The sequence below is a fragment of the Erinaceus europaeus genome, chromosome 23, assembly GCF_950295315.1.
Source record: "Erinaceus europaeus chromosome 23, mEriEur2.1, whole genome shotgun sequence".
In the NCBI taxonomy this organism is placed as follows: Eukaryota; Metazoa; Chordata; class Mammalia; order Eulipotyphla; family Erinaceidae; genus Erinaceus; species Erinaceus europaeus.
In genome coordinates, this window is record NC_080184.1 from 912,884 (window position 1) to 940,566 (window position 27,683).

Below are 27,683 nucleotides of genomic sequence, written 5' to 3' on the forward strand. Positions count from 1 at the left end.
CCTGAGGCTGAGGCCCCAGGTTTGAGCCCAGTACCACCAGCAGCCAGAGCTGAGCAGGCTCTGCTCCCCCCACCACCCCGGTGCTTCTATGCGGTGCTGGGGCTCAAGCCGGGAGCCCCGACCGACCCCATTCCTTCCAGATGCTGGGTGTTGGGAGGCGCAGAGAAAGCTCCAGAAGGGGGGCTGGTGACCTAGTGCTGTCTCCCAGGAGGAATATTCCAGCGCCTGGGGGGGGTGTTTAATCTCGAGGACGTGGGGTAGGGGGTCCCCCTTAGCCCTGGGGGGGGCGCAGTGTTTCCGGCAGCCAGGGAGGCTGCTCTCGGTGTAGCTCCATTTTAACTGGCAGGTGCTTGTCTGCGTTTACGTCGTTGGACACGGAAGCCAGCAGCGAAGGAGACAGGAACCCCCGGGGCCCAGCTCCACCCTCGTGAAGCTTCTCCCCTGTGAGTGGAGACCAGGGGCTTGAACCCGTGATGGACGCGTGCACTTAGCCAAGGTGACCACCCCTGACCCTGACAGACTCTCCCGCTTGAGACTCTGAGGCCCCAGGCTGGATCATGTCACCGCCGTCGGCCGGGGCTCAGCAGGGCTCTGGGGCTGGGCATCGGGCCCAGGGGACACGGCCCCACCAAGCCAAGTGCACCCCAGCGGACCCGCTCAGAGCCCAGGGGCAGCTGGGGGAAACCCATGGCCTCCATTTCGGGGGGCTCTGTCCTGAGGCCTGAAGGCAGAGCCCCCGTGGGCAGCCCGAGGCTGGGCGCTGACTGTCCCTGGGGGGGGGGGGGGAGGCTCAGTTGCCGCTTCGGGGCCGAGCACGGGGTCTCCAGCCAGGAGTCCTACACCGTGGCCGGCTAGGACAGACTGTACAGCGCCCCCAAGAGCCGGGAGCCCACGGCAGCACCCTGACAGCACAGCTGGGCTTTGTAGTTTTATTAAGAAAAACTGCAGATGTTTGGTCCTGTGTCCCCAGAGGTCCTGCTGCCGGGTGAGGGGCTGGGGGTCCCCAGAGGTCCTGCTGCCGGGTGAGGGGCTGGGGGTCCCCAGAGGTCCTGCTGCCGGTGAGGGGCTGGGGGTCCTAGACGTCCTGCTGCTGGATGAAGGGGTTGGGGATGGCCTCCATGCCGTCCTGGGGGCAGATGAGCACGACGGACGTCCCCCTGCAGACCACCAGCCCCAGCTGCCGCGTGTCCTCAGACAGCTTGTACTGGTCGTCGGGGTCTGTGGGGAGGGAGGGCGGGTCAGCGGCCCCCCGCCCCCCGCCCTCCCCGGCCCGGCCCGGCCCGGCCGCGCCCCTTCGCCCCGGCCCCGACCTCGCATGTACTCCATGGTCCCGTCCAGCACCAGGTTCAGCAGAGGGTCAAAGCCTTTCAGGATGCCACTGGCTGGGGGAAGGGGGGGTGTCAGGTGGGGCCCCAGGGCCTGGGGGCGCCCGTCCCGTCCCTTCCCTTCCCTTCCAGCAGGGTCCCAAGAACTCCTGGATCGTGCGCACACGCCCCTGGCGGGGCCCTGGGTTCGAGCCACTGCAGCACATGGGACGGGAGCTGGTGGACAGCACTGGGTCCGGGGCGGCTCCCGGGGTGCAGGTAAAGAGGAGGGGTCCGCAGGCGGCTCACCACACGTGAGGCCCCGGGTTCGAGCCCCACGCACGGCAGAGCAGGACCGTGGTTTCTCCCCCTTCCTCTCTGCAGACAGAATAGATGCTGCGTGGCCAGGGCCCAGAACACAGACCGCCCTCCCTGTCAATGTACGGGCACCGGGAAAGCCCGGGCACCACATGGGAGGCGCCAAGGCGTCTGGAGAAGCTCGGGGCGGCGCCGCTCCTCCCAGTCCAGCCAGGCAGGTGCCCGTGTGGACGCAGGCTCCGGCTCTGCAGAAGCGAGCAGGGCAGGTGTGGCCGTGGCCGTGGCCGTGGCCGTGAGGCTCTGCGCCGGCACCACGCCCGCCAGCACCCAGCGGGCTCCGGCCTCCTCCGCGCTGCCACAGCCAACAGCTTTCAGGCCGGACGGAGCTCGGGTGATGGATGCTGGACACTGAGCCGCCGCCTTCCCCTCCCTCACCTGCTCGCTCGTTCTAGACAACTCCGAAAACCCCCACTCACCGGGGGCGGGCGGTGGCGCCCCGGGTTGGGTGCACATGCGACAGGGCCCGAGGACCCAGGTTCGAGCCCCCGGCCCCCACCTGCAGGGGCGAAGCTTCTCGTGGTGAAGCAGGGCTGCGGGTGTCTGTCTGTCTCCCTCTACCACCCCCTTTCCTCTCGCGCAGCGCAGGGACCGGCGTGAGGATCCCGGTTCGAGCCCCCGGCTCCCCGCCTGCAGGGGAGTCGCTTCCCAGGCGGGTGAAGCAGGTCTGCAGGTGTCTGTCTGTCTCTCCCCCTGTCTGTCTTCCCCTCCTCTCTCCATTTCTCTCTGTCCTGTCCAACAACGACGACATCAATAACAGCAACAATAACCACAAGGCCACAACAGGGGCAAACGGAAGCGAAAATAAATAAATATCAAGAAAATGAAAAGAAAGACATGGAGGAGGCAGGAAGGGGGTGACCGGAGAAGCCCCCGGCCCCGAGTCTCCCCGCAGAATCACTATGATTATTGTTGTTGCTGCTGTTGTTTCTTGCTTTACACGACAGCTTTGTTTCTGCAGAACCACTTGCTTCCGTGGCCCTGGCTGCTCTGCTGTCGCCGTCGCGGGCCCCCGCGCCCAGGACGCTCTCCCGCCTCGGCTTCCCCCTGCCGCCGCCGTCCGGTGTCGAGGACGGACCGCGCGAGCACCGGGCGCGGGGCTGACCTTCGCGGCCGCCCTGGAACTTGACCCGGATGGTCTTGTCGATGTACTTGGACAGGTCCAAGATGCTCTCCTTCTTCTTCTTCTCCTTGTCCTGCGGGGACAGCGGCGCGTCAGCCCGGGCCGCCCCCCGGCCGCCCCCGCCTTGCCGCCCCGGGCCCTCGTCCCTGCCGGCCGCTCACCGCCATGTTGCCGCGCCGTCCTGCGCAGGCGCAGCCCGCGCCCTTTGACCCTCTCGCGGGTCTCGCGCCTGCGCACTGGCACCCGCGCCTGCGCAGAGCGGCGCCCCGGGCGTTGCCGGGAGACGCGGGCCGGCGGCGCGAGCGGCCCACGTGGTGAGCCCCCACGGTGAGCGCCGGTGAGGGCCGCGGGCCCGGGCAGACTCCCGCCCGTCCTGCCTGCCTGCGGTCCCCCCGCCGCGCACCCCTCAGAACCCGCCCGGGGGTCCCGCCAACCTCGGGGCGCGGCCCCTCCCGCTTCCGGTCGGGCTCCCCGGGCCGCTCGGTGTCACCCGCTCACTTCCGGTCCGAGTTCCCGGGCCGCTCGGTGTCACCCGCTCACTTCCGGTCGGGCTCCCGGGCCGCTCGGTGTCACCCGCTCACTTCCGGTCCGAGTTCCCGGGCCGCTCGGTGTCACCCGCTCACTTCCGGTCGGGCTCCCGGGCCGCTCGGTGTCACCCGCTCACTTCCGGTCCGAGTTCCCGGGCCGCTCGGTGTCACCCGCTCACTTCCGGTCGGGCTCCCGGGCCGCTCGGTGTCACCCGCTCACTTCCGGCCGGGTCTTCGTGGGGGCTCGCGGCCGCCTCCGCGCCCCTTCCCGGGGTCTCCCGCTCCGGCTCGCCGGTCGGCAGGCGAGAAGTTTGCGGGACGAGCGGTGTCAGCCGCCGACGATCGGGGCCCGGCGCCGCGAGCGCCACACGGGGTCGTCCCGCGCTGACAACCCGGGGGGGCTGCCGGGAGGGAGGCGGTGCCGCGCGCGGCGCCCCGGCCTGTCTCTCTGTCCTGTCTTGTCCTGTCGCCCGTCCTGTCCCTCTGTCCTGTCCCTGTGTTCTGTCTCTCTGTCCTGTCCCCTGTCCTGTCCCTCTGTCTTGTCCCTGTGTTCTGTCTCTCTGTCCTGTCCCGCATCCTGTCCCTCTGTTCTGTCCCTCTGTCCTGTCTTGTCCCCCGTCATGTCCCTCTGTCCTGTCCCCCTTCCTGTCCCCCTATCCTGTCCCCCGTCCTGTCCTGTCCTCCGTCCTGTCCCTGTGTTCTGTCCCTCTGTCCTGTCTTATCCCCCGTCCTGTCCTGTCCCTCTGTCCTGTCTTGTCCCCTGTCCTGTCCTGTCCCCGTCCCGTCCCCCTGACATGCGCTGGTGGCAGCCACGGCCTGGCAGTACTGGCAGAGGGTCTGCTTGCCGGCCACCAGTGTGGGCGCCCCTCCTGACCGGCCAGCCGGCCCCTGTGTCCCCCGTGTCCCCTGCCATCCCCATCAGTGTCCCCGCATGCCGCTGGCAAGTACGGCTTCCGGGCCAGACGCTGCTGGTGAGCGGCCCTCGTGTGCCCCCAGGCGGCATCTGGTCTCGGTCGCCGGAGACGGGCATCCCCGTGGTCCTGCTCAGCCAGACGGACAGAGGGACGTCGGGACGCGTTCAGGTGGTGGCCCTGCCCCGACCCGGACCCCGACCCCGACCCGGGGTGCCGGGTGCGGGGTGTTATGCACGGGGTGCCGGGTGCGGGGTGCCGGGTGCGGGGTCAGGGTTCCCGCTGCCCAGGCTGACCGTCCCGCGCCCGCAGCGTGCGCTAGGCCATCCTGCGTGTTCCGCGCCGCCTCTCCGGCTGCCTGGCGCCTGCGGTCACCCCCCCCCCTGCTCTGCGGTGAGGGACGTGGGTGCGGGTTCCAGGCGTGCCCCCCCCCCCCCCCGTGTCCTTCCTGCCCCCGCGGCCCTGCGCCACCATCCACATGGGGTCAGTGCCTTGAGGGCGTCTTCAGGGACAAGGACGGGTGAGTGACCCCTGTGGGTCCCCTGTCCTGCTCCTTCCTGCCCCGGCCGCCCTCTCCTGTCCTGTCTGTCCCTGTCTGTCCTCCTGTCCTCCTGTCTTCATCTGTCTCCTCCTGTCCTCATCTGTCCCCTTCTATTCTCCTGTCCCCATCTGTCCCCTCCTGTCCCCATCTGTCCCCTCCCGTCCCCGTCTGTCCTCCTGTCCCCTCCTGTTCCTCCTGTCCCTGTCTGTCCCCCCTGTCCCTGTCTGTCCTCCTGTCCCTCCTGTCCCTGTCTGTCCCCCCTGTCCCTGTCTGTCCTCTTGTCCCCTCCTGTTCCTCCTGTTCCCATCTGTTCTCCTGACCCCCTGTCCCCGTCTGTCCTCCTGTCCCCGTCTGTCCCCTCCTGTCCCTGTCTGTCCTCCTGTCCCCTCCTGTTCCTCCTGTTCCCGTCTGTCCTCCTGTCCCCCCTGTCCCCGTCTGTCCCCGTCTGTCCTGTCCCCTCCTGTTCCTCCTGTCCCCATCTGTCCTCCTGTCCCCTCCTCTTCCTCCTGTTCCCGTCTGTCCTCCTGTCCCCCCTGTCCCCGTCTGTCCTCCTGTCCCCTCCTGTCCCCGTCTGTCCCTTCTGTCCCTGTCTGCCCTCCTGTCCCCGTCTGTCCCCTCCTGTCCCTGTCCTCCTGTACCCTCCTGTCCTCCTGTCCCCGTCTGTCCTCTTGCCCCCATCTGTCCCTTCCTGTCCCCATCTGTCCCCCCTCCTGTCCCTTTCTGCCTCCTGTCCCCACCTGTCCCTTCTTGTCTTCATCCGCCCCCTCCTGTCCCCACCTTCCCTGTCTGTCCCGTCTGTCCCCCCCTGTCCTCGTCTGTCCCCTCCTGTCCCCACCTTCCCGTTTGTCCTCCCTGCCCTCTTCTGTCCCTTCCTATCTCCTGCCCCAGCCCCTGCCACCTGGCTGTCCCCGCGGGTGCTGGCTGGGGGGAGGGTGCCTGCGGTGCCACCTGGGGGGGGCCTGAGGGTGAGTCTGTCCGTCCGGGTGGGCGTGGCCTTCTGCCTCTGCATGATCAGGACCCTCCGGCTGCCCTCCGGCAAGGTCGGCGCTCGCCCCTGGGACAGACAGACGGGGGGGGGGGCGGGGGGGGTCTGTGTGTCGCTGCCGCTGTGAGGCTCCTTGTGCCCGTCCTCACCGAGGTGGGCGCCGCCCACAGACCGCGCCCCGCAACCCCGCACACGGGCCACGTCCCTCAGAGTGGGAGCCACGTTGTGGAGGAGGTGCCCTGGGGAGAAGGGAGGCGGTAGGGTCCGGCCTGCTCCCTGCTCGGCGTCGGGGTAAGGGTGCGGGGCGCGGGGGTCCCGGTCCTGCTGGTGGCTTATTGCCGCGGGTGCGACACCCAGACGCGGGGCTCCCTGGCTCCCTGAAGGTGGGCGACTGGGCGGGGGGGGCAGGCTGACCTGTGGCTCTCGGCCCCCAACCCCCTCAGGAGCCCCCGGGATGGAGAGCTGCCCCCCGAGGCCCCTGCTTCCCGCCCCGAGCCCCCCCAGCCCAGCCCAGCCACCCCGGGCGCCTCATCGCCTCTCCCAGGGCGGAGGCAGGGACCTGGGGCGCCCGTGGGTTGGCACCTGCTCTAACCCCCCGCCCCCCCCCCCCCCGTCTGACTCAGAGACTCAGAGACGCGCGGGGCAGACCACCCCGAGTGTCCCCGGGGCGGGGCCCTTAAACTTGCTTTGGCCCGGGCGGCCATGCTCTCTGCACACGCCCCCCACCCGGCAGGGCTGTGCCCCTGGGAGACCCGGCTCTGGGGCGGAAGGAGCCCCCCCGCCATCTCGTCAGCCCTGGCAGCCCCCCTTCAGCTGGATTCCTGGAGGAGGGGGCCCGGGTGGGGCCGGGGGGCAAGAGGGGAGTCTCCTAATGCCCTGTCATCTCTGGGATGGTGCCAGGGCTCAAACCCGGGCCAGCTGTCTGCTGGCGAACTGGTGGCGGGGTCTGGCCCCCTCCCAGCCCCTGCTGGCACCTGTTCCCAGGTGGACCGACAAAGGCGGTTAGGTTAGGTTCCCGCTCGGGGATTGGCCCCCAGCCTGGGGAGGTGGGGACAGATACGGAGGTGGGACAGTCGCTGGGGACGGGGTGACAGACCACAGGACGCGCCTGTTCCCTCTCGGTGGCCTGGCCGTGCAGACAGGAGGTAGGGCCTGGGGTTGGGGGGTCGCACTCGGGGACGGGGGCGCTCTGTGGGGAGCCCACAGCTGGGACCCTGAGTCCAAACCCCAGTGCCACCTGGGAGCACCGGACAGCAGCAGGGGAAGCTCTGTGGATGGTGCAGTGGGGCTGGGAGTTTCTCCTCTCTGTCTCAAAGTAGAGCTGGGGGATGGGGGGGTGTAGAGGGTGGGGCCCCAGACACAGCCCTGAAGCCTCGGGTTCGAGCCCCGGCATCAAAGGGCCAGCAGGAGGCCGACTGTCCTCTTCTGAAATCCAGCCGGAACTTCCGTCTCCATCTCTGTCTCCACAATCATCTCCCCAGGGTCCTGCTCAGCTCCAGCTGGTTTGCCGGGGCTCGAACCCCGGGCCTCCCAGGAGAGAAGGCAGACCCTCCCTGGCCTGGGTGTCTAATTTTTAGAGACCGGGACAGGCAGACACCCCCAACTCCACTCCACTGGCCAGGGAGCTGCCCCCGCGCCCCGACCAGCAGCCAGGCTGGAGGTGGGGGGCCTTCGGGACCCCTCGTCTCTGCATCCGGGCCCCCTGTCGGCACTCGGCGGTCTCTTCAGTGACAGGTGGTCTGCACCAGAGCTTCCTCCAGCATGACGGGGGCCGGGCTCCGGACTCCAGGGCCCGCACCACCTGTCTCTCAGTGATCTCTCTAGATGCGAGCTGGGAGTCTCTCCCTCCCACATCCCTGCTCCTGTGGGGGTCCCAGGGACGCCCCCGGCTGCCGGCTGGGTCTCCACGTCCTGCTCCTCCACGGGGGGGGGGGGGGGGGGCGGGCCAAGGCCTCAGCTGGGATCCTTCGGCCTCCGGTGCGGGTGGGCGTCGGGGTTCAAGCCCTTCTCTGCCCCTCTCCCTTCAACCCAGGCTGCCCCCTCCCCGTCTGAGACCCTGCCCCACTGTTTCTGCGGAGACGCCCAGTGGGGACACCTGGACCCGAGACCCTCGCTGCCCCCGGGGGTGGGGCTTCCTGAGCCAGGGGTCGCGCCCGCGGCAGGGCAGGGATGCAGACCCCTCCCGAAACAGTCTGCCCCGCTCCTGCTCCAGCCCTGTCCCAACAGCTCAGTGGTGAAGCCCCTGACGGACAGACAGCTGGCCCGAGACTGCAGGCCACAGCCCCGGCGCCCCGTCCCTGTGACCCCTGGCCTGTGACACCTGGCCTGCAGCACCCCAGACCCCCAGCCCGCCACTTCAGACTGATCCCCTGACCCTCGGCCTCCAGGCCCTGGGACCCTGGCCCCCCGGACCTTATGGCCCCCTCTTCCCCTGACCCCTGTTCCTATGACACCCAGCCAGCCCCCTGACCCCCTGCTCCCTCAGGCCCCCACCCTCTCCCTCCCCGTGTCTGAGATGAATGGGGCCTCTGTGTCTGCTCCTGGGCCTGCCTGGCCGGCAGGTGACAACAGGACCCTCAGGACACCAGAGCCAAGGCGGGCGGGCAGGGGGTGCTCAGCCCACAGCCCCCAGTCACTGTCCCCCAGCTTGGGGGGAGCTCGGCCCCCAGCCCCAGTCACTGTCCCTGCTGGGGGCTACTGGAAGGCAGTGGCAGCCGCCCACCACAAGGACTTTTGTCTGTGGAGGGGGGTTGGCCAAGGGGCTCGACCAGTCAGTCAAGCTTAACCCGCTGTGCCACCGCCCGACTCCTGAGTCCAATATTTGATTCATGGAGCCATCTCCCAGACCACAAAGAAATACGTCTTTCTGGGAGTCAGGCAGTGGCGCAGCGGCATCAGGATCCCGGTTCGAGCCCTCGGCTCCCCACCTGCAGGGGAGTCGCTTCCCAGGCGGTGAAGCAGGTCTGCAGGTGTCTGTCTTTCTCTCCCCCTCTCTGTCTTCCCCTCCTCTCTCCATTTCTCTCTGTCCTATCCAACAACGACGACAATAATAACTACAATAATAAAACAACAAGGGCAACAAAAGGGAAAAAATGGCCTCCAGGAGCAGTGGATTTGTAGTGCAGGCACCAAGCCCTCCTCTGTCCATTTCTCTCTCTCCTATCCAACAACAATGACAACAATAGTAATAACTACAACAAAAGGAAAAGATGGCTTCCAGGAGCAGTGGGTTCACGGTGCAGGCACCAAGCGCCAGCAATAACCCTGGAGACAGAAAGAAAAAAGAAATTCTTTATTAGAGACAGCCAGAAATCCAGAGTGATGGCCGATGGACTGGGAGACGCCCGCAGCCCTGCCCACCCTCCCGGAGCTCCCCCTGCAGGTGGGGATGGGGGCTTGCACCCGGGTCCCTGTAACTGTAAGGTGTGCGCTCAGCCAGGTGGCCACCACCCGGCCCCATCCCTTTTTTCATGAGGGGCTCAAGCACATTCGAAATAACATTAAAGAGGCTGGGGGTAGGCGGGGGTGACAGCATCATGGTTATGCAAAGAAGCTCCCATCCCTGAGGCTCTAAAGTCCCAGGTTCAGTCCCCCGCACCCGCAGTTCGCTGGTGTTTCTCACTGTGTCTTTCTCTGCATCTCAAAAAAATAAGTAAATGAATAAAATACTTAAAAAAAAAAAGGCTGATGGTGACCACCTGGTTGAGTGCACATGTTATAGTGTGCAAAGACCTGGGTTCGAGCCCCCATCCCCACCTGCAGGAGGGAAGCTCTAGGGATGCTGGGGCAGGAGACAGGTGGGGGGCAGGGTTGCAGCTGTCTCTGTCTCCCGCTTCACCTTCCCCTCCATTCCTTTGACTCTATCCAATAAACATAAAACAATGAAAAGACACATTTGTTCTAAATGTAACAAAATACTCAGAAATGTGAAAGCCACACCTGCCTGTCTGTAACATGGGGAGGGTTCTGCATGACTACTCCCCACGGCCCCAGCCGGACCCGGGTTCCAGTCCTGCCTCCTCTGGCAGGAGTTCAGAGCTGGGGTGCCTGTCGGTCTGTCTCTCTCAGCTTCTTTATCTTCCTCTACCTGAAAAACTCACCCTGGAGAGGAGAATCCCCGGCAGTGTCAGACTCTTCTGCCTGAGACTGTGAGATCCCAGGTTCAAGTCCCAGCACCACCATCAGCAGGACTCTGGGCTGTTTTTCTCTCAAATGAAATAAAATATTTTAAAGGAATTTATTTATTCATGAGAAAGAGAAAAAAGCATACATCAATCTGGTACATGTGCTGCTGGGAATTGAACTCAGGACCTCATAATTATAATCAATAATTATCCACTGCGCCACCTCCTGGAACACGTAACTAGAATATTTAAAATAAAGTCATGTATATATGTATTTTCACCCCAATCCTGGATGCTGAGAGAGGAGAGACCCCACAGCCCTGCCCACCCTCCATGGGGCTCCCTGGGTGCTGTGCCTGGTGCTGAGAGAGGAGAGACCCCACAGCCCTGCCCACCCTCCATGGGCTCCCTGGGTGCTGTGCAGGGTGCTGAGAGAGGAGAGACCCCACAGCCCTGCCCACCCTCCATGGGCTCCCTGGGTGCTGTGCAGGGTGCTGAGAGAGGAGAGACCCCACAGCCCTGCCCACCCTCCATGGGCTCCCTGGGTGCTGTGCAGGGTGCTGAGAGAGGAGACACCCACAGCCCTGCCCACCCTCCATGGGGCTCCCTGGGTGCTGTGCAGGGTGCTGAGAGAGGAGAGACCCCACAGCCCTGCCCACCCTCCATGGGCTCCCTGGGTGCTGTGCCTGGTGCTGAGAGAGGAGAGACCCCACAGCCCTGCCCACCCTCCATGGGGCTCCCTGGGTGCTGTGCCTGGTGCTGAGAGAGGAGAGACCCACAGCCCTGCCCACCCTCCATGGGCTCCCTGGGTGCTGTGCCTGGTGCTGAGAGAGGAGAGACCCCACAGCCCTGCCCACCCTCCATGGGCTCCCTGGGTGCTGTGCCTGGTGCTGAGAGAGGAGAGACCCCACAGCCCTGCCCACCCTCCATGGGCTCCCTGGGTGCTGTCCATGGTGCTGAGAGAGGAGAGACCCACAGCCCTGCCCACCCTCCATGGGCTCCCTGGGTGCTGTGCAGGGTGCTGAGAGAGGAGAGACCCCACAGCCCTGCCCACCCTCCATGGGCTCCCTGGGTGCTGTGCAGGGTGCTGAGAGAGGAGACACCCCACAGTCCTGCCCACCCTCCATGGGGCTCCCTGGGTGCTGTGCAGGGTGCTGAGAGAGGAGAGACCCCACAGCCCTGCCCACCCTCCATGGGCTCCCTGGGTGCTGTGCAGGGTGCTGAGAGAGGAGAGACCCCACAGCGCTGCCCACCCTCCATGGGCTCCCTGGGTGCTGTGCCTGGTGCTGAGAGAGGAGAGACCCCACAGCCCTGCCCACCCTCCATGGGCTCCCTGGGTGCTGTGCAGGGTGCTGAGAGAGGAGAGACCCCACAGCCCTGCCCACCCTCCATGGGCTCCCTGGGTGCTGTGCCTCGTGCTGAGAGAGGAGACACCCCACAGCCCTGCCCACCCTCCATGGGGCTCCCTGGGTGCTGTGCAGGGTGCTGAGAGAGGAGAGACCCCACAGCCCTGCCCACCCTCCATGGGCTCCCTGGGTGCTGTGCAGGGTGCTGAGAGAGGAGACACCCCACAGTCCTGCCCACCCTCCATGGGGCTCCCTGGGTGCTGTGCCTGGTGCTGAGAGAGGAGAGACCCCACAGCCCTGCCCACCCTCCATGGGCTCCCTGGGTGCTGTGCAGGGTGCTGAGAGAGGAGACACCCCACAGCCCTGCCCACCCTCCATGGGCTCCCTGGGTGCTGTGCAGGGTGCTGAGAGAGGAGAGACCCCACAGCCCTGCCCACCCTCCATGGGCTCCCTGGGTGCTGTGCCTCGTGCTGAGAGAGGAGACACCCCACAGCCCTGCCCACCCTCCATGGGCTCCCTGGGTGCTGTGCAGGGTGCTGAGAGAGGAGAGACCCCACAGCCCTGCCCACCCTCCATGGGCTCCCTGGGTGCTGTGCCTCGTGCTGAGAGAGGAGAGACCCCACAGCCCTGCCCTCCCTCCATGGGCTCCCTGGGTGCTGTGCATGGTGCTCTGTGGGTGGCCTGGAAAAGCCCTTAGGTCTGGTTTTTCCCCACTGACCCTTTTCTGTCTGCTCTGTCCCCAGGGAGCCCACCATGAGGGGCTCAGAGTTGGGCCCCAGCCCCCCCAAGCCCACCCCTGCCAGGCCCACCGTGTGGCGACCCCCAGCCTTGCCCACCCTCCTGGCCGCAGGCCTGGCCCTGATCACCCTGGGGGTCCTGGTGGGTGAGTGTGACCCCCTGGAAGCGTGGTGGGGACTGTTTAGTGGGGGGACCTTGGGCAGCGGGCCTGCTGCAGAGCTCTCACGGCCCGATTCTTTCCCAGCCACCCTCTCCATGAGGGGGGCGTCTGTGGAGCACGAGGCTTGGGTCCAGGGGGTTCCCTATGCCCCCTGCCTGCAGCAGGAGACCTCCGAGTACTACCGCACGCTCACTCCTGCCCTGGAGGCCCTTGTGAGTGGGGCCCTTGGGTGGAGGGACCTGCCCCCAAGGCCTGCACCCTGCCCGCTGAGCTGTTCCCAGCTGGAGGTCTGCTGTTTCCTGCAGGGACAGAGAGCTTCCCCTGGAGCTATGTGACCTTCCATGCAGTGCCAGGGCTGCGTGCAGGGCAGGCGCCCTGTACAATGAGCTGAGTGTCCAGCTCTTGGTCACTAGATGGTCAGGTGCATTTATTTGCGATGAACAGAGAGAGGGGCGAGAAGGGCCCAGCCTTGGAGTAAGCTAGCACCAGGGTCCATCCAGGGACCTCACGCCAAAAGTGCATTGCTCTGACCCTGTGCTCCTGTGGTCACTCGGTCCTGTGTGGCCCCTGGCCTCTGAAGAGACCCTCAGTCCCCCTGGGAGGGCAGTGTCCTGTCTCCCGGCCCCATGTCCCCACTCCCCCCAGTTCACCGGAAGCTTCCGGAAGACAGAGCTGGAGGCCTCCTGCCTGGGCTGTGAGGTGCTGGACTACAGGTGTGGGGGCCTCGGGGGCCCAGAAGGTTCCAGGGGTTCTGGGGGGCCTCAGGGGTCCCGGGAGTCTTGAGAGGTGTTGGGAGCAGACATCCCAGAGGTCTTGGGGGTCCCTGTGGCCCTGGGTGTCCATTGGTGGGGGGTCTGAGGGGTCCTGAAGTGCAGGGGTTTCACTGGTCCTGGGGGCTCTCGGGGTTTGGGGTTCTGGTGGTCGGTGGGTCCTGGGGGTCTCTGGTCTGGTGGTCATGGTCCTGGGTGCGAGGCTCCCCGGAGGTCCCTGGCGGGCCCCCTCCAGCCCCGTCCCCTCAGGCCGGCCAACGCCAGTGTTGGAGTCCGTTTTCGGCTGCTCTTCACGGGGGCTCCGCGCCCTGCGCTGGAGCTGCAGCTGCTGCTGGAGGGACTGGGGGTGCGGCTGCAGGGCGGGGACGTCCCCCTGCCCCCCTACGGCGCCATCACGGGGGTGCAGCTGGCAGGCAAGCTGGGGGCACCCGACGGGAGGGGCGGCCCCAAGTGCGAGCCTCCGGTGAGGCACATCTCAGTCTCCGTCTCGTCACCGCAGGCCGGCAGGGGGCGTCCTGGCCTCGGCCTGGCGGGAAGGCAGGTGAGTGTGGGCCCTCTCCCTGGGCGTCCTTGGGTGCCCTGCAAGGGCTGATGGGGTGCTGGGGATTGTACCCGCCTCCAGTGCCTCAGGCGGGAGAGTCTGCTTTTCTTTGAGACAGATAGACACCCGCCCGGTTCAACTATCCAGAGAGCCTCCCCTGGCGCCCTCTGGTGCTCCCATGTGGAGCCAGGGTCTCACATGCATCGAGGCAGGTTCGGGGCCTGCTAGGCCGCCCTGCGGCCCCAAATCCTACTCAGACATGTCTCGGGTCGGGGGATGTGGGCTCTGGGTGAGTTTTCCCCCCCGCCCCGGCCCAGGCCGCTGCCCTGGGGGCACCTTTCCCTGCCTGGACGGCCAGTGTCTGAGCAAGACCAACCCCGAGTGTGATGGCCAGCCCGACTGTGCGGACGCCTCTGACGAGGCCCACTGCGGTCAGTGCCCGCCTGCAGCTGCTCGGGGCCGGGCCTGGCCGGGCTGGGGCGGCAGGACTGGGCGAGGGCGGGCCTGGCGCTGGGGACCCCACACTCCCCACCTTCTGCTGAGACTCAGGGAGGCAGAGGCAAGGGGGACACAGAGACGGGCACAGGGAGAAACAGAAAAAGTCAGGGCACACAAGGACCAGGGTTCGAGCCCCCGGTCCCTACCTGCAGGGGGGAAGCTTCCCTGGCGGAGGAGCAGGGCTGTGGGCTGTCTCTGCAGTAAATAAATGAACAGTCATCAGAGCGGTCCCGGGGTGCGGAGACCCAGCCTGGCCGAGCGGGTGGCAGCCAGCCGTCCGTCCGGTCCCCCTGCAGAATGCGGGCAGCGGCGGGGCTGGCGCACAGTAGGCAGGATCGTGGGCGGCGTGGAGGCAGCGCCGGGCGAGTTCCCGTGGCAAGTGAGCCTGCGAGAGCGCCAGGAGCATTTCTGCGGGGCGGCCGTGCTGGGCCCCCGCTGGCTGGTGTCCGCTGCCCACTGCTTCAACGAGTGAGACTGGGCCCGCCCCTGCCCCACCCACCACCCACCCTGGTCCAGTCCCAGGCATCCTCAGAGCCCTCCACCTCCCCTGGACGGATGCCTCCCTCCCTCCCTGTCACTTGGTGTTTCCACACCGGCTCCACCACGGAGGGGGGCTCCCTGGGCTGGTTCATGCCACTCACTCCTAATCTTAGTTTCTTGCTTATTGAAGAGAGACAGAAATTGAGAGGAAGGCGGAGAGAGAGACACCCCTGCAGCCCGGCTCCACCACTCGTGAAGCTTCCCCCCTGCAGGTGGGGACTGGGGGCTTGGACCCAGGTCCTTGTGCGCTCAACCAGGTGCCACCGCCTGCCCTGAGTGTATCGTCGCCATCATTTTCCCCAGGGCCCTGCCGAGCTCTGGCTGCCAGTGGGGCTGGGACTTGAACCCAGGATCTTGGAGCCTCAGGCAGGAGAGTCTGATTGCGGAACCACTGTGCTGTCCCCCCCCACACACTTAACTTTTTATTTGTGTATATTTAACAGATTGATTTGTTGGACAGGACAGAGAGAAATCAAGAGGGGAGAGGGGAGGTAGAGAGACCCCTGCAGCCCTGCTCCACCATTCGGGAAGCCTCCCCCCTGCAGGTGGAGACCTGGGACTCGCACCCGGGTCCTGGAGCCTGGTGACGAGCGTCCTCAGCCGGGTCCCCGCCCCTTCCCCCCCCCCCCCCGCTATCTACAGGGAGGGCAGCACTGGGCCCCTGGAACCCTCCGGGTCAGTCACCTCCGGCTCCCGGAGAGACCCAGCCGCTCCCCTCCCCTGCCCCGCCCGCCCACCCGCAGGCTGCAGGCGCCCTCGGACTGGGAGGCCTACGCGGGCGGCACGCGGCTGGGGGGGGAGCCGGGCGCCCAGCTGGCCCCCGTGGCCCGCGTCCTGAGGCACCCGCGCTACGACCCGGACTCGGCCGACTTCGACCTGGCCCTGCTGGAACTGGCTGCGCCCCTGGCCCTGGGCCCCCGCGTCCAGCCCGTGTGCCTGCCCGCCGCCCCGCACCGCTTCCCGCCCGGGGCCGCCTGCCTCGTCTCCGGCTGGGGCTACCTCCGGGAAGGCCTCCGTAAGCTGCGGGCGGGCGCAGACGGGACAGACAGAAGGGAGATGGGAGACAGAGAAGCATGGCTAGGGGGACACAGCCTCCTGCCGGGGGAAGGGGGCGAGGCAGAAGGGCTGAGCTGGGCTACCAGGCCGTGTCCCCCGTCCGTCCGCCCCGCAGTGGTGAAGCCCGAGCGCCTGCAGAAGGCCACGGTGCAGCTGCTGGACCAGGCCCTGTGCTCGCGCCTGTATGGCAGCGCTCTGACTGACAGGATGCTGTGTGCCGGCTACCTGGACGGGAAGGTGGACTCCTGCCAGGTGGGCCGCGGGCAGGCAGCCACCCCTTGCTCGTCCGAGATCTGCCTGCAGGGGCGGAGCTGGATGGTGGCCTGCACCCGGTTGGGCTCCAGGCGCCCCTCTGCCCCCAGGGCGACTCGGGGGGACCCCTGGTGTGCGAGGAGTCCTCGGGACGGTTCTTCCTGGCCGGCATCGTGAGCTGGGGCATCGGTTGTGCGGAGGCCCGGCGCCCGGGCGTCTACACCCGCGTCACCAGCCTGAGGGACTGGATCCTGGAGACCATGGCGCCCGCGCCCAGCACCACCCAGCTCCCGGCCCCGCACACGCCCGCCGGGCCGAGCCCACTGGCCCCCGTCGAGCCCGAGCCCCCCGCGGCCACGGCCCCCAGGCCACAAGGTATGGGGTCAGCGGGGGTCCCCTCGCAGGCTCGGACCCCAGCACCACCTGGGGAGACCCCAGCACCTGGGAGAGCTCTGGTGTGCCGACTGTCTCTGCCTCCAGCACCCGGCTCAGGGCCCTCTCCTCTCTGTCCCCCCCAGAGTGTGGGGCCCGGCCAGCCTTGCAGAAGCCCCCTCACATCGTGGGCGGGTCCGGGGCGGCCCCTGGGGACGTGCCCTGGCAGGCCAGCCTGAAGGAGGGTGCCCGCCACTTCTGTGGGGCCACTGTGGTGGGGGACCGCTGGCTGCTGTCAGCTGCCCACTGCTTCAACCAGTAAGCGAGGGGTGGGGGGGTGGGGAGGGCAGAAAAAGGGGCAGAGGGCATAGTGGGGGCTGGGGGAGAGCCTGAGCTCTGCATCCACCAACGCCGTGTCAATAAAGTTTTATCGACAATGTGAGCAGGGAGCCATGTGCGAGGGCCCTGGGGAGGGGCTCCCGGGCCTCTGACCTGCCGGGTGTCGGTCAAGTTCTATTGACAAGAGTGGGGTGTGTGGGCAGAGAACCTAACGGCTGACCTTGGGGGGCAGGCCGGGGGTCCCCGAGCTTCAGGACCTGGCCGGCCGAGGGGGCCCCTTCTAGGCCCCTAAGCGCCCCCCGTGTGGCGGCAGCACCCGGTTGGAGCTGGTGCAGGCACAGCTGGGCACGGCCTCCCTGGCGGGCATCGGGGGGCGCCCCGTGAAGCTGGGGCTGCGGCGGGCGCAGCTGCACCCCCGGTACGACCCAGCCACGCTGGACTTCGATGTGGCGCTGCTGGAGCTGGCGCGGCCGCTGGCCTTCGGGCCCTTCCTGCAGCCTGTGTGCCTCCCGCTGGCCATCCAGCACTTCCCCGTGGGCCGCCGGTGCCTGGTCTCCGGGTGGGGCGACACGCAGGAGGGCAACGGTGAGCGAACAGGGCCCGGCCGACAAGGTTTGCTGGGCGCCCAGCGGGCTCTCGAGGCCTCACTGACCCCGGGCCGCCGGGGCCGCCCTGCAGCCTCCAAGCCCGACCTGCTGCAGCGGGCGTCCGTGGGCATCCTGGACCAGAAGGCCTGCAGCGCCCTGTACAACTTCTCGCTGACGGACCGCATGCTGTGCGCGGGCTTCCTGGAGGACAAGGTGGACTCCTGCCAGGTGCGCCGGGACCGCCCTCCACCCCGGCTCCCAGCGCCCTCCCAGCGCGGGTCTGGTGGCGGTGCCTGGGTTGGAAGATGTTGCGATTATTGAACTGATTTGGCAGAAGGGAGAGAAACTGAGAGAGGGTGGGGGAGACAGAGAGACCCCTACCTGCAACCCTGCTGCCCCCGGCCCGCCAGCTGAGCTGTTCCCAGCTGGAGGTCTGCTGTTTCCTGCAGGGACAGAGCTTCCCCTGGAGCCATGGGCCCTCCCATGCAGTGCCAGGGCCCTGCAGGTGGGGGCGGGCCGGGGACTCACGCAGGGTCTGGGTCTCCCTCTCCTCAACTTCTGGCTCTCTCTATCCAGCAACATAGGAAGAAAAAGTAAAAACTGGGAGAAGCTGGTGGGTTTTGACCCCAGCCTGTGTCGCCCGCCCACAGGGAGACTCGGGGGGCCCCCTGGCCTGCGAGGAGAGCCCGGGCGTGTTCTACCTGGCCGGCGTGGTCAGCTGGGGGGTCGGCTGCGCCCAGCCCCGCCGGCCCGGCGTCTACACCCGGGTCACGCGGCTCAAGGCCTGGATCCTGGGTGCCATGGCCGCCCCCGCCGCATCCCCCCCACCGGGGCGACCCCCTGCCACCACCCGGGGGCCCGGGACCACGTCCGCCGGCCCCCCGGCCGCACCCAGCACCCCCGCCTTGAGGACGCCCTCCCAGGAGCCAGGTGCCCGCCCCCAGACCACATCGGGGCCTCCGCCGCCAGGTATGGGGGCGCCTGCTCCAGCTGGGTCGGCACCCCAACTTCCGGGCCTGGATGAAGGGTGGAGGGCAGAACTGCGGGGTTGTCCCTTGAAAGGTGGGCTGGGCAGGGGACGGGGCTAGGAGCAGATTCCCAGCACCCTGGCACCCCAGGGTGGGGCCCCCACGTCCCCCAGGCTGTGGTCGGCCCCCGTGTACCATCCCGTCCCATCGCCCAGGCTGCGCCCCACGTCCCCGTCCGTCCCCCAGGCTGTGGCCAGGCCCCAGGCAGCTGGAGCCGGATCGTGGGGGGCAGCGCAGCGCCCCCCGGGCAGTGGCCGTGGCAGGTGGGCCTGTGGCTTCGGGGCCGGGAGCACCGCTGTGGGGGCGCCCTGCTAGGGGGGCCCTGGGTCCTGACGGCCGCCCACTGCTTCGATGCGTGAGTGTCGCCCACCGTCCCGGAGCCCCGGGAGGGGGTGTCCCCAGCGGGCCGAGGGGGTGGGCGTCCGGGCACTCTGCCCGCGGGGTGACGTGCGGCGCCCGCAGCGTGGGGGACCCCCGGCAGTGGGGGGCGCTGCTGGGCACCCCGTTCCTGGCGGGCGCGGAGCGGCGGCTGCGGCGCGTGTCCCTGGTGCGGAGGCACCCGCTGTACAACGCGCTCAGCCTGGACTATGACGTGGCGCTGCTGAAGCTGGGCGGCCCCCCGGCGCCCGCGCACCCCGTGTGCCTGCCGCCCGCCGAGCCCCCCGCCGGCGCCCGCTGCGTCATCACCGGCTGGGGCGCCCTGCAGGAGGGGGGTACGCGGCCGGCCGGGCGGGCGGGCGGGCGGGCGCGCGCGGGGGAGGGGGCCGTCGGGGATCGCGGCCCCACGCTCCCGCCCCCCAGGCCCGCCGGCGCGGAGGCTGCAGCAGGCGGAGGTGCGGGTGCTGGGCGACCGGGCCTGTCGGCGCGCCTACCCGGGGCAGATCAGCGGCCGCATGTTGTGCGCGGGCGCCGCGCGGGGCGGCGTGGACAGCTGCTCGGTGAGGCCCGGCGGCCCGGGACCCCGCCCCCGCCCCGCCCCCGCCCGGCGCCCCCCGCGGCCCCGCCCCCAGCGCCCCTCTCCCTGCAGGGCGACGCCGGGGGACCCCTGGCCTGCAGGGAGCCGTCGGGGCGCTGGGTGCTGACCGGGGTGACCAGCTGGGGCTTCGGCTGCGGGCGGCCCCTCTTCCCGGGCGTGTACACGCGGGTGGCGGCCGTGCGCGGCTGGATCCGCCAGAACACGCGGGACTGAGCGCGGGCGGTGGGGCAATAAACAGCCTGGTCCCGGCCGGCGGGGTGTTTGCGTCCCCGGGCGCCGCCCCCTCGATGCGCGAGTCCCCGGGCGCCCCGGCCCCCACGACATGGCGAGCAGGCTCGCGGCTGCTGCGACGTTTATTGCGCGCGGCCCCCAGGACCCTCGGCGGCTGCTGGTCCCCATCCGCGGCGGGGCCGACGCCGGGTCGCGGGTCTCCGGGCGGCGGCGGAGCCGCGGGGGGGTCCCCCGCGCAGAGAGCTCCCCGCCCCAGGGCTGGGGGTGCGGGGTCAGAGGTCGAAGGTCACATGTTGGCGCGCTCTCGCTGCAGCCGCGAGTTGTAGGCGCGCGACACGGTGTTCCAGGCGTCCATGTAGCGGTCCATGCACATGGCGATGCACTTCTGGGGGGCGGGTCGAAGGTCAGGGGTCAGCCCGCCAGTCCCCCCCCCACCGGCGCCCCCACCTCCGCGTCTCACCTGCTCCGAGTTGTCCAGCGAGCCCCCCGGCTTCCCGATGCACTTCCGGAAGCACTTGTCCGTCATCCTCTGGGGGGACACAGGGTCCTGAGCCCCCAGCCCCCCCAAGTCCCCGGGCCCCCCAAGCCGCCCTCGGCGCCCCCGGACCTGCAGCAACTCCTGCGCGTTGGCCACGGCGATCTGCACTTTCACCTGCTCCATGATGACCCCGGGGTCCAGCTTGCCGCCGGCCCCCGCGCCACCGAAGTCCGAGCCGAAGCCGCTCTCCATGGCCCGGCCGCGCAGCGGACGAGGGAACTGACTGCGGGGCCGCGTGCGCGCGGAGGGGCCCGGGCGACGACCCGTAGTGGCGGCGGAAGTCGCGCCGCCGCGAGGCCTCTTGGGAAATGAAGTCCGCGCGGAACGACTACGGCCCCCGGCGGGCCGTGCGCGGGAAGGCTTCTGCGCACGCGCACTCCCGTCGGCCCGGGTCCCGCTGTCCTTCCTGCGGCACGTGCGCCTGCGCGGAGAGCCGAGTCGCGGCCCACGTGACCCGCCTGCCCACGTGACGGCGAACAGGGCGGTGGGCTCAGCGTACCGGCCCCGGCGTGGAAACGGAGGCGGTTTTAAATCAAAACAAAGTTTATTGGCGTGTCAAATGTTGTACAAAATGGTTTCCAGTCGTAACATGTAGCTTACAAACCGCTGGAGGGAAAAACAGAAACGACACACACTTTAGGGCACGCAACTTCCCGGGGCGCCCGAATCCCGGGATCCCAGGCCCGCGCGGGAGGGAGGAGGCTCGCTGACCCCCACCAGGGCCCGGCCGGCTCGGCTCTGGGGTCCCCTCCCTCTGCTCACAGCCCGGCAGAGTCCAGGCCACCAGCTGGGGGGCCCGGGGCCCGGCCTTCTGCTGTGGGCCCTGCACCCCGGGCAGCTCAGGGTCGAGCTGCGCTTCCTGAAGTTACTGGGGAGACTGACTAGTGTAAAAAAAATAAATATCCAGTACAAAAATAATTTCTGGGGCGGGGCCACGGCCAGCCCAGCACAGGGACAGACACCGCGGATGAGAGGCCGGGAGTGGACAGACAGACGGGGTGCCCTGAGACGGTCCCCAGGCCCAGGGCTGCTGATCCGGGTGAGGCCGGGACTCGGGGGCTACCACGGAGGCAGGAGAAGGCAGGCAGAGTGTCCCGGAAACCGGAGGGGCAGCAGAGCCGCGGGCCGCCCGCCCGCCCGCCCGCCCCCCCGCCCCCGGGCTGCCCGCCTGGCTCTGTCCATCTCCGCCCTGAGCTGGAGGAGGCAAGGACCCCAGGGGACGCCACCCCCAAGTAACGAGCAAGAGACCCCCCACCTCCTGGCAGTCGGCTGAAAATGTTCTAGAAAAGGGTCAAGAAATGGACGGGAAACCAACAGTAGGAAACTGGGCGGGTGGCGAGTCCGGTCACATCACGCGGCAGCCTCGGGAGGTGGTCCTGGGGTCCCCCTGGGAGGGCGGGAGATGGCGGTTGGGGGGGCCGGCGCGGGGTGCTGAGCGCCCCCATCTACTGAGTGCCCCCCACTAGCTTTGCGAGGCCCCCACCTGCTGGTGGAACAGGTCCTCCTCGCCCAGCTCCGCTCCGTCCTCGCCGGCCTCCTCCCCGTTCTCGGCCTCCAAGGGCTTCACAGCAGCCACCTCCTGGGGATGTGTGTCAGGGTGGGCGGGTTAGGCACCGCGACCCAGACTCCCCCACCCTGAGCCCCCCCCCAACCCCCCCGGCACCCACCTCCCCGTCGGGGCCAAACAGAACGGTGTGGGCGCCGCCGGCCGGACCCCAGCTGCTCTGTCCTCGCCATACCAGGCTGCCCGGGGGGCTGTGCTCCGCCCCGGCCCCCGCCGCCCACACCTGGGGCAGAGGAGGCTCAGGGGTCCGGGTTCCCCCATCCAGGGGTCCCCCCACCCCCAGGGATCCCCCCACTCCAGACCCCCGGCCCCCTGGGTCCCCCCATACTCCAGACCCCCACCCCGGGGTCCCCCCATACTCCAGACCTCCACCCCGGGGTCCTCACATACTCCAGACCCCCACCCCGAGGTCCCCCCCCATACTCCAGACCCCCACCCCAAGGTCCCCCCCATACTCCAGACCCCCACCCCGGGGTCCTCACATACTCCAGACCCCCACCCCAGGGTCCCCCCATACTCCAGACCCCCACCCCAAGGTCCCCCCAATACTCCATACCCCCACCCCGGGGTCCCCACATACTCCAGACCCCCACACCAGACTCCCCCAGTCCAAGGTCCCCGAACCCCGAGTGCCCCAGATACCTCCACCGCTTAGGCCCCCACCCCGGGGACCCCCACCTACCGTGACAGCCTGGCCTGTGCGCAGCACAAACTTGGGCGAGAAGCGGTAGCCCCGCTCGGGGCCCTCGGACCCAGGGCCGCGCCGTGCCAGCCGCCAGCCGCCCAGCGCCTGGTCCCGGGGCCCCGCGTTCAGCAGCCGCACGAAGCGGCCCTGGGCGTCCACCTCCACGATGGACACGCCGCCGCCGGCTGCGCCCAAGCCACTCGAACCCGAGGCCAAGCCTGAACCCGGGCCCAGGGGCGACTCCTCGGGAGGCTGCGGCTGAGATGGACGCTTCCGCTTCCCGCGGCCCGGACGCCCTAGGGAGGCCACACTGCTGCCGCTGCTGCTTGTCCTCGGTGACGGGCTGGGGGTCAGCTGCAGCCTGGGGAGGGACGGGGTCAGCTGCAGCCTGGGGGGGGGCCGGGGTCAGCTGTAGCCTGGGGAGGGACGGGGTCAGCTGCAGCCTGGGGGGGACGGGGTCAGCTGCAGCCTGGGGGGGGACGGGGTCAGCTGCAGCCTGGGGGGGGACGGGGTCAGCTGCAGCCTGGGGGGGGACGGGGTCAGCTGCAGCCTGGGGGGGGACGGGGTCAGCTGCAGCCTGGGGGGGACGGGGTCAGCTGCAGCCTGGGGGGGGACGGGGGTCAGCTGCAGCCTGGGGGGGGACGGGGTCAGCTGCAGCCTGGGGGGGGACGGGGTCAGCTGCAGCCTGGGGGGGGACGGGGTCAGCTGCAGCCTGGGGGGGGACGGGGTCAGCTGCAGCCTGGGGGGGGACGGGGTCAGCTGCAGCCTGGGGGGGGACGGGGTCAGCTGCAGCCTGGGGGGGGACGGGGGTCAGCTGCAGCCTGGGGGGGGACGGGGTCAGCTGCAGCCTGGGGGGGGACGGGGTCAGCTGCAGCCTGGGGGGGGACGGGGTCAGCTGCAGCCTGGGGGGGGACGGGGTCAGCTGCAGCCTGGGGGGGGACGGGGTCAGCTGCAGCCTGGGGGCTTCTCAGGGCATAGGACCGCAGACCCTGCCCTCCTAATCCCTCTCCTCCATCCACACCCCAATTCCCAGCCCACACTCCTCCCCTCCTGAGGACCCCCACCCCAAGCCCCTAACCCTCCTACGACCCGAGCGCATCACGCCCCCAAGCTCACACAGCTTCTGCGCCTCCCAACCTGTATCCACCCCCATTTCACCCTTGGCCCCGCCCCCACCCCTGTACCTGTGTCCCCGCCCCATGCCCCGCCCCCCTGCATGAGTCCTGCTTGTTCCTACACCTGTATCCCCACCCCTTTGCGCCGTCCCCCTTGCCCCGCCCCCGCGCGCGTGACCCCGCCCCCGCGCGCGTGACCCCGCCCACCTCTGCTCCTCGCCCTCCAGCAGGTGGCGGTAGGCGCGGATCTCCAGGTCAAGCGCCAGCTTCTCCCCAAGCAGCTCCTGCCGCTCTGCCAGCGCCGCATCCACTGCCGCCCGCAGCTCCGCCGCCTCCTGCGCCCTCGCCGCCTGCCCCGCCCGCGCCGCCTCCCGCTCAGCCGCCAGCTGCGCCTCCAGCTCCCGGGCGCGCTCCTCTGCCTTGCTGGCCTGGGACAGACGGACACCGGACAGACATGGGGCAGGGGGAGCCTGTCCTGCAGGCCGGGACAGATGGACACCAGACAGACATGGGGCAGGGGGAGCCCGTCCTGCAGGCCGGGACAGACAGACACCGGACAGACATGGGGCAGGGGGAGCCCGTCCTGCAGGCCGGGACACACGGACACAGGACAGACATGGGGCAGGGGGAGCCCGCCCTGGGGAATGGAGAAGGGGAGGCCCCACCTGTCTCTGCAGTCCCGCCAGCTGGCTCCCCAGCGCCTCCAGCCGAGACCAGGCCTCCTGCAGCTGCTCCCGCGCCGCCCCCGCCGCCTGGGCCTCCTGCTCCTCACTCAGCCGGGCCGCCTCCAGCTGGGGACGGCTGGTCAGGGGGGTCTGTCCCCCGTGGCCTCCGACCGTCCCCACCTTGGCCTCCCAGGCCTGTGCCAGCCCGCCCGTCCCCTATCTGTCTGTCCGTCCCACCTTGGCCTCCCAGGCCCGCGCCTGCCCGTCCGTCCCATCTGTCCGCCTATCCCCCCGTCTGTCCGCCCATCCCCCGTCTGTCCACTCGTCCCCCACCTTGGCCTCCCAGGCCCGCGCCAGCCCGCCCGTCCCCCATCTGTCTGTCCGTCCCACCTTGGCCTCCCAGGCCCGTGCCAGCCCGCCCGTCCCCTATCTGTCTGTCCGTCCCACCTTGGCCTCCCAGGCCCGCGCCTGCCTGCCCGTCCCCCATCTGTCTGTCCGTCCCACCTTGGCCTCCCAGGCCCGCGCCAGCTCCTGCCGGCACAGCTGCACTTGCTGCTCCTGGTGGCCCCTCAGCTCCTGCAGCGCCCGCGCCAGCTTGGCCTCCTGCTCCCTGGGCTCCCCAGCCGCCTCCGCCGGCCTCTCCCGCAGGCGCCGCGTCTCCCGCACTTCCTGGGTGGGGGGGGGGGGTGAGCTCAGCACCTGAGATCCTGGGTTCGAGCCCCGCTCGGGAAGCTCCCCGGGCTCCCTGTCTCTGCCCGCCCCCCAGAGGCGACCATGAAGCTGAGGCCGAGGGCCGGGCCCCCTTCCCTCCCCTCCCCGCAGAGCAGAGCCCCGACCGGGGCTCACGGGGTCGCCTGGGGGTCTGCGCTCCACGGCTCCCCGCTCCCCCAGGGGCCACCCCCCAGGCCCAGGCCGCAGCCGGACGCCACTCCTCAGCAGCATGTCGGGTGTGGTAGTGGGTGCGGCGCGGGCGCCGGGCGCCGGGCTCCGGGCTCAGGTTCCGGTTCCGGGGCTCTGTGAGGCGGGCGGCACCTCCTGGAAGACGCTCGTCTGGAAGCCCAGCTCCTCCCGCAGGCTCAGGCAGCGGTTCTCCAGGTCCACGCGCGCCAGCGTCTCCTGCTCCAGCTGCCGGCGGGCCACCGCCAGCCCGTCCTCCGCCTGGGACACGCGGGCCGGGTGAGGCGAGAGGACAGACAGGCGGACGGACATGGACAGACGGGAGGCGTGGGGGCCGGGGCGGGGCGGGGCGGGAAGGAGAGCTCACCCTGGGACGAGGACGGCGATGGGGTCAGGGTCAGGGGACAGTGATGGGGTTGGGGTCGGGGCGGCCCACCTTGCTCAGCTGTCCCCGCAGCCCGGCCAGTTCGCCCTCCAGCCGCTGCCGGTCCCCCAGGGCCTCTGCCAGCTGGGCCTCAGCCCGCTGCACCCGCGCCTCCAGCTCCCGGCCCCGCGCCGCGGCCACGGCCAGCTCTGACTCCCGCTTCTGGGCGCTGCGAGGCAGGGGGCTGGCACGCTCACCCGCACCCGCACCCGCACGGCCCGCGGCCCTGTCCGTCCGTCCCGCCCCAGCTCTCCCTGGCTCTCCTGAGGCCCGCACCCCACCTCTTGGCGCCCTCCTCGCTCTCCGCCCGCAGCCTGCCCAGCTCGATCTGCAGGCGGGCGCGTTCCCGGGCCGTCTCGTCCAGCAGCCGCCGCGCGTCCCCCAGCTCCGCCTCGTACAGGGTTTTGATGCCGGTTACCTGGGGGGACGCGCGGGGCCCTGAGCCACACCCCAGCCGGCAGGGACACAGGCCTCCCTCCGCTCCAGCGTCCCTTGCTCTCATCAGAGACAAAACAAAACATAAAAGGCTGGCGGCGGGCGGTGCAGCGAAGGCCCCGAGTTCGAGCCTCCTTCGCTTCCCGAGTGGGGGAGCGGGGCTGCAGAGGTCTCTTCAGCTCTCTGTTTCCATCTAATAAACAAAGATAAATACGTGAAAGCTCTGATAAAAACACACCCGTGGGAGCTGGGCGGCGGCGCAGCGGGTTAAGCGCAGGTGGCGCAAAGCGCAGGGACCGGCCTAAGGATCCCGGTTCGAGCCCCCGGCTCCCCACCTGCAGGGGAGTCGCTTCCCAGGCGGTGAAGCAGGTCTGCAGGTGTCTGTCTGTCTCTCCCCCTCTCTGTCTTCTCCTCCTCTCTCCATTTCTCTCTGTCCTATCCAACAACAACGACATCAATAACAGCAACAATAAGACATCGATGGCAACAAAAGGGAAAATAAATACTAAAAAAAACACAGCGGTGGCCACCAGGGAGGGGAAGCAGGGCAGGGATCCCCCAGAGGAAATAAAAACCGTCTTGGGGCCTGAGGCTGTGCCTCTCACTCTGAGGGGACCCGGGTTCGAGCCCCCGCCTGTAGAGCCCCAGTTTGGGGGAGTCACGGGTTGTGGCGGTGCTGTGGGGTCTCCCCGGAGAAGACAGCAGAAGCACAAAGACCCCACCCTGTGCCCGGGGAATCCACCCCGGTGGCTGCTGGCCAGGGGTGCCAGCCCAGAGGTGCCCCACGCGGACACAGCACCCACGGGTGCTCCGGGCCACACCCACCCCGTCCAGGCTCCTTGGGGGCTCGGCACAACCAGGGGCCCCAGACACCAACTGCTCGCCAGCTGGGACCCCACAAAGGGGTCTCTGCAGACAGAGAGCGCGTCACCCAAGGGGCACCCAGGACGCCCCAAGACCCCCGGGATCCCCTAGAGCACCCCAAGACCCCCAGGACACCCGAAGACACCCCAAGACTCCCCAGGACACCCGAAGACCCCCCCAGGACACCCCAAGACCCCCGGGACACCCCAAAACCCGCGGGATCCCCTAGGACACCCCAAGACACCCAGGACACCCCAAGACACCTAGGGCACCCCAAGACCCCCCAGGACACCCCAAATGCACAGTGCGGGCCCTCAAACTCCTGAGGGTCCCCTGGCCACACCAGTGGGGCACCCCCACCCTAAGTGGGGGTCGGCACCCCAAACTGTCGGGGACCCCCTTCACACTGAGCCCCCAAAGGCCCTGAGGTCCCCAAGATCCACCAGCACCTCCAGGCCCCCGCTGGGGCGAGGGTCCTGCGCCTGCACCCCCCACCCAGGGGCGCCCCGAGAGCCCCGGGGACCCCAAGGCCGGAGGACACCCCGGGGCACCAGACTTAGGGGACCCCCGGGTGACGTCACGGGGCCGCGGCGGGGGCACCCCGGGCAGCGACGCCCCCAAACCCCGGGCGCCCATGGGACCTCCCAGGAGCCGAGCCCCGCCCCGCCCCGCCCCGCCCCCGGTGATCCCTGGCCCCGCCCCCGCGCCCCTGGCCCCGCCCCTGAGATCCCGCGCCCCCTGGCCCCGCACCTCTCGCGTGGTCACCTCCTCGCGCTCCGAGATCTTGAGCTGCAGCCGGTCGTTCTCCAGCTCGAGCGCGCGCACGCGGTCGATGTACACGGCCAGCCGGTCGTTGAGCGCGCGCAGCTCCTCCTTCTCCTGCAGCCGCGACAGGCGCGCGGGCGACAGCGGGGCGGCGGGCGGCGCGGCCATGGCGGCGGGCGGGCGGGCGCGGCGGCGGGCGGCGCGGCTCATTCAGGAGCCAAGATGGTGCCGCCCCGGCGCGGTGCACGCCGGGAGCTGTAGTCCAGTCGTCCTCGTCGATGCAGCGCGGGGCACGCCGGGAGTCGTAGTTCAGCCGCCCTCGGCGATGCCACGCTGGGCACGCCGGGAGCCGAGGCCGCCCGCGCGTGGCCTGCCGGGAAATGTAGTCCCGCTCCGCTGCGCCCTGC

At 69.3% G+C, this 27,683-nt stretch overlaps 5 protein-coding genes across 9 annotated transcripts in view; 2 read left to right on the forward strand and 3 right to left on the reverse strand.

The window, feature by feature from the left end:
* The window catches only part of TIMM13 (translocase of inner mitochondrial membrane 13), a 71,670-nt gene extending 51,576 nt beyond the window's left edge, over window positions 1-20,094 (reverse strand). For 2 of the 3 annotated variants that reach the window (XM_060182069.1, XM_060182068.1), the window contains exons 1-3: window positions 19,932-20,094; window positions 19,785-19,853; window positions 19,600-19,709 (exon numbers count right to left, since the gene is read on the reverse strand). In XM_060182069.1, the coding sequence (XP_060038052.1) occupies window positions 19,611-19,709; window positions 19,785-19,853; window positions 19,932-20,054 (291 nt within the window). In that variant the 5' untranslated portion in view covers window positions 20,055-20,094 and the 3' untranslated portion in view covers window positions 19,600-19,610. Of the gene's footprint in view, window positions 1-19,428; window positions 19,710-19,784; window positions 19,854-19,931 lie in introns of those variants that run through there. The other variant, XM_007524807.3, reaches the window with a different exon arrangement.
* LSM7 (LSM7 homolog, U6 small nuclear RNA and mRNA degradation associated) lies at window positions 916-3,158 on the reverse strand. Its single transcript, XM_060181520.1, has 4 exons — window positions 2,964-3,158; window positions 2,785-2,875; window positions 1,311-1,382; window positions 916-1,218 (listed from the first exon to the last, which is right to left on the reverse strand). Exons 1-4 carry the CDS (start codon window positions 2,967-2,969, stop codon window positions 1,076-1,078), a joined length of 312 nt encoding a protein of 103 aa, XP_060037503.1. The 5' UTR covers window positions 2,970-3,158; the 3' UTR covers window positions 916-1,075.
* LOC132535579 (transmembrane protease serine 9-like) lies at window positions 4,227-12,917 on the forward strand. Its single transcript, XM_060182065.1, has 4 exons — window positions 4,227-4,300; window positions 11,980-12,119; window positions 12,219-12,346; window positions 12,780-12,917. Exons 2-4 carry the CDS (start codon window positions 11,990-11,992, stop codon window positions 12,915-12,917), a joined length of 396 nt encoding a protein of 131 aa, XP_060038048.1. The 5' UTR covers window positions 4,227-4,300; window positions 11,980-11,989.
* On the forward strand, window positions 12,991-19,343 carry TMPRSS9 (transmembrane serine protease 9). The gene is made up of 13 exons (XM_060181952.1): window positions 12,991-13,445; window positions 13,763-13,876; window positions 14,240-14,411; window positions 15,227-15,791; window positions 15,902-16,166; window positions 16,310-16,481; window positions 16,816-17,087; window positions 17,181-17,317; window positions 17,740-18,058; window positions 18,304-18,472; window positions 18,580-18,830; window positions 18,919-19,055; window positions 19,145-19,343. The coding sequence occupies exons 4-13, from the start codon at window positions 15,540-15,542 to the stop codon at window positions 19,304-19,306; spliced, it is 2,136 nt and encodes a 711-aa protein (XP_060037935.1). The 5' UTR covers window positions 12,991-13,445; window positions 13,763-13,876; window positions 14,240-14,411; window positions 15,227-15,539; the 3' UTR covers window positions 19,307-19,343.
* A 292-nt stretch (window positions 20,095-20,386) lies between the features above and the next one.
* On the reverse strand, window positions 20,387-27,498 carry LMNB2 (lamin B2). 3 transcript variants are annotated; one of them, XR_009547348.1, is made up of 12 exons: window positions 27,262-27,496; window positions 25,494-25,630; window positions 25,225-25,381; window positions 24,924-25,049; window positions 24,396-24,560; window positions 23,892-24,017; window positions 23,434-23,654; window positions 22,109-22,472; window positions 21,530-21,649; window positions 21,346-21,441; window positions 21,118-21,249; window positions 20,387-20,468 (listed from the first exon to the last, which is right to left on the reverse strand). XR_009547348.1 is itself a non-coding variant. In XM_060181992.1 (11 exons), the coding sequence occupies exons 1-11, from the start codon at window positions 27,484-27,486 to the stop codon at window positions 21,208-21,210; spliced, it is 1,779 nt and encodes a 592-aa protein (XP_060037975.1). In that variant the 5' UTR covers window positions 27,487-27,495; the 3' UTR covers window positions 20,387-21,207. The 3 variants fall into 3 exon arrangements, 2 of the variants coding, with proteins under 2 accessions (XP_060037975.1, XP_060037976.1); XM_060181992.1 differs by having other exon boundaries at window positions 20,387-21,249; window positions 27,262-27,495; XM_060181993.1 differs by lacking the exon at window positions 21,530-21,649 and having other exon boundaries at window positions 20,387-21,249; window positions 27,262-27,498.
* Window positions 27,499-27,683: the final 185 nt, after the last annotated feature.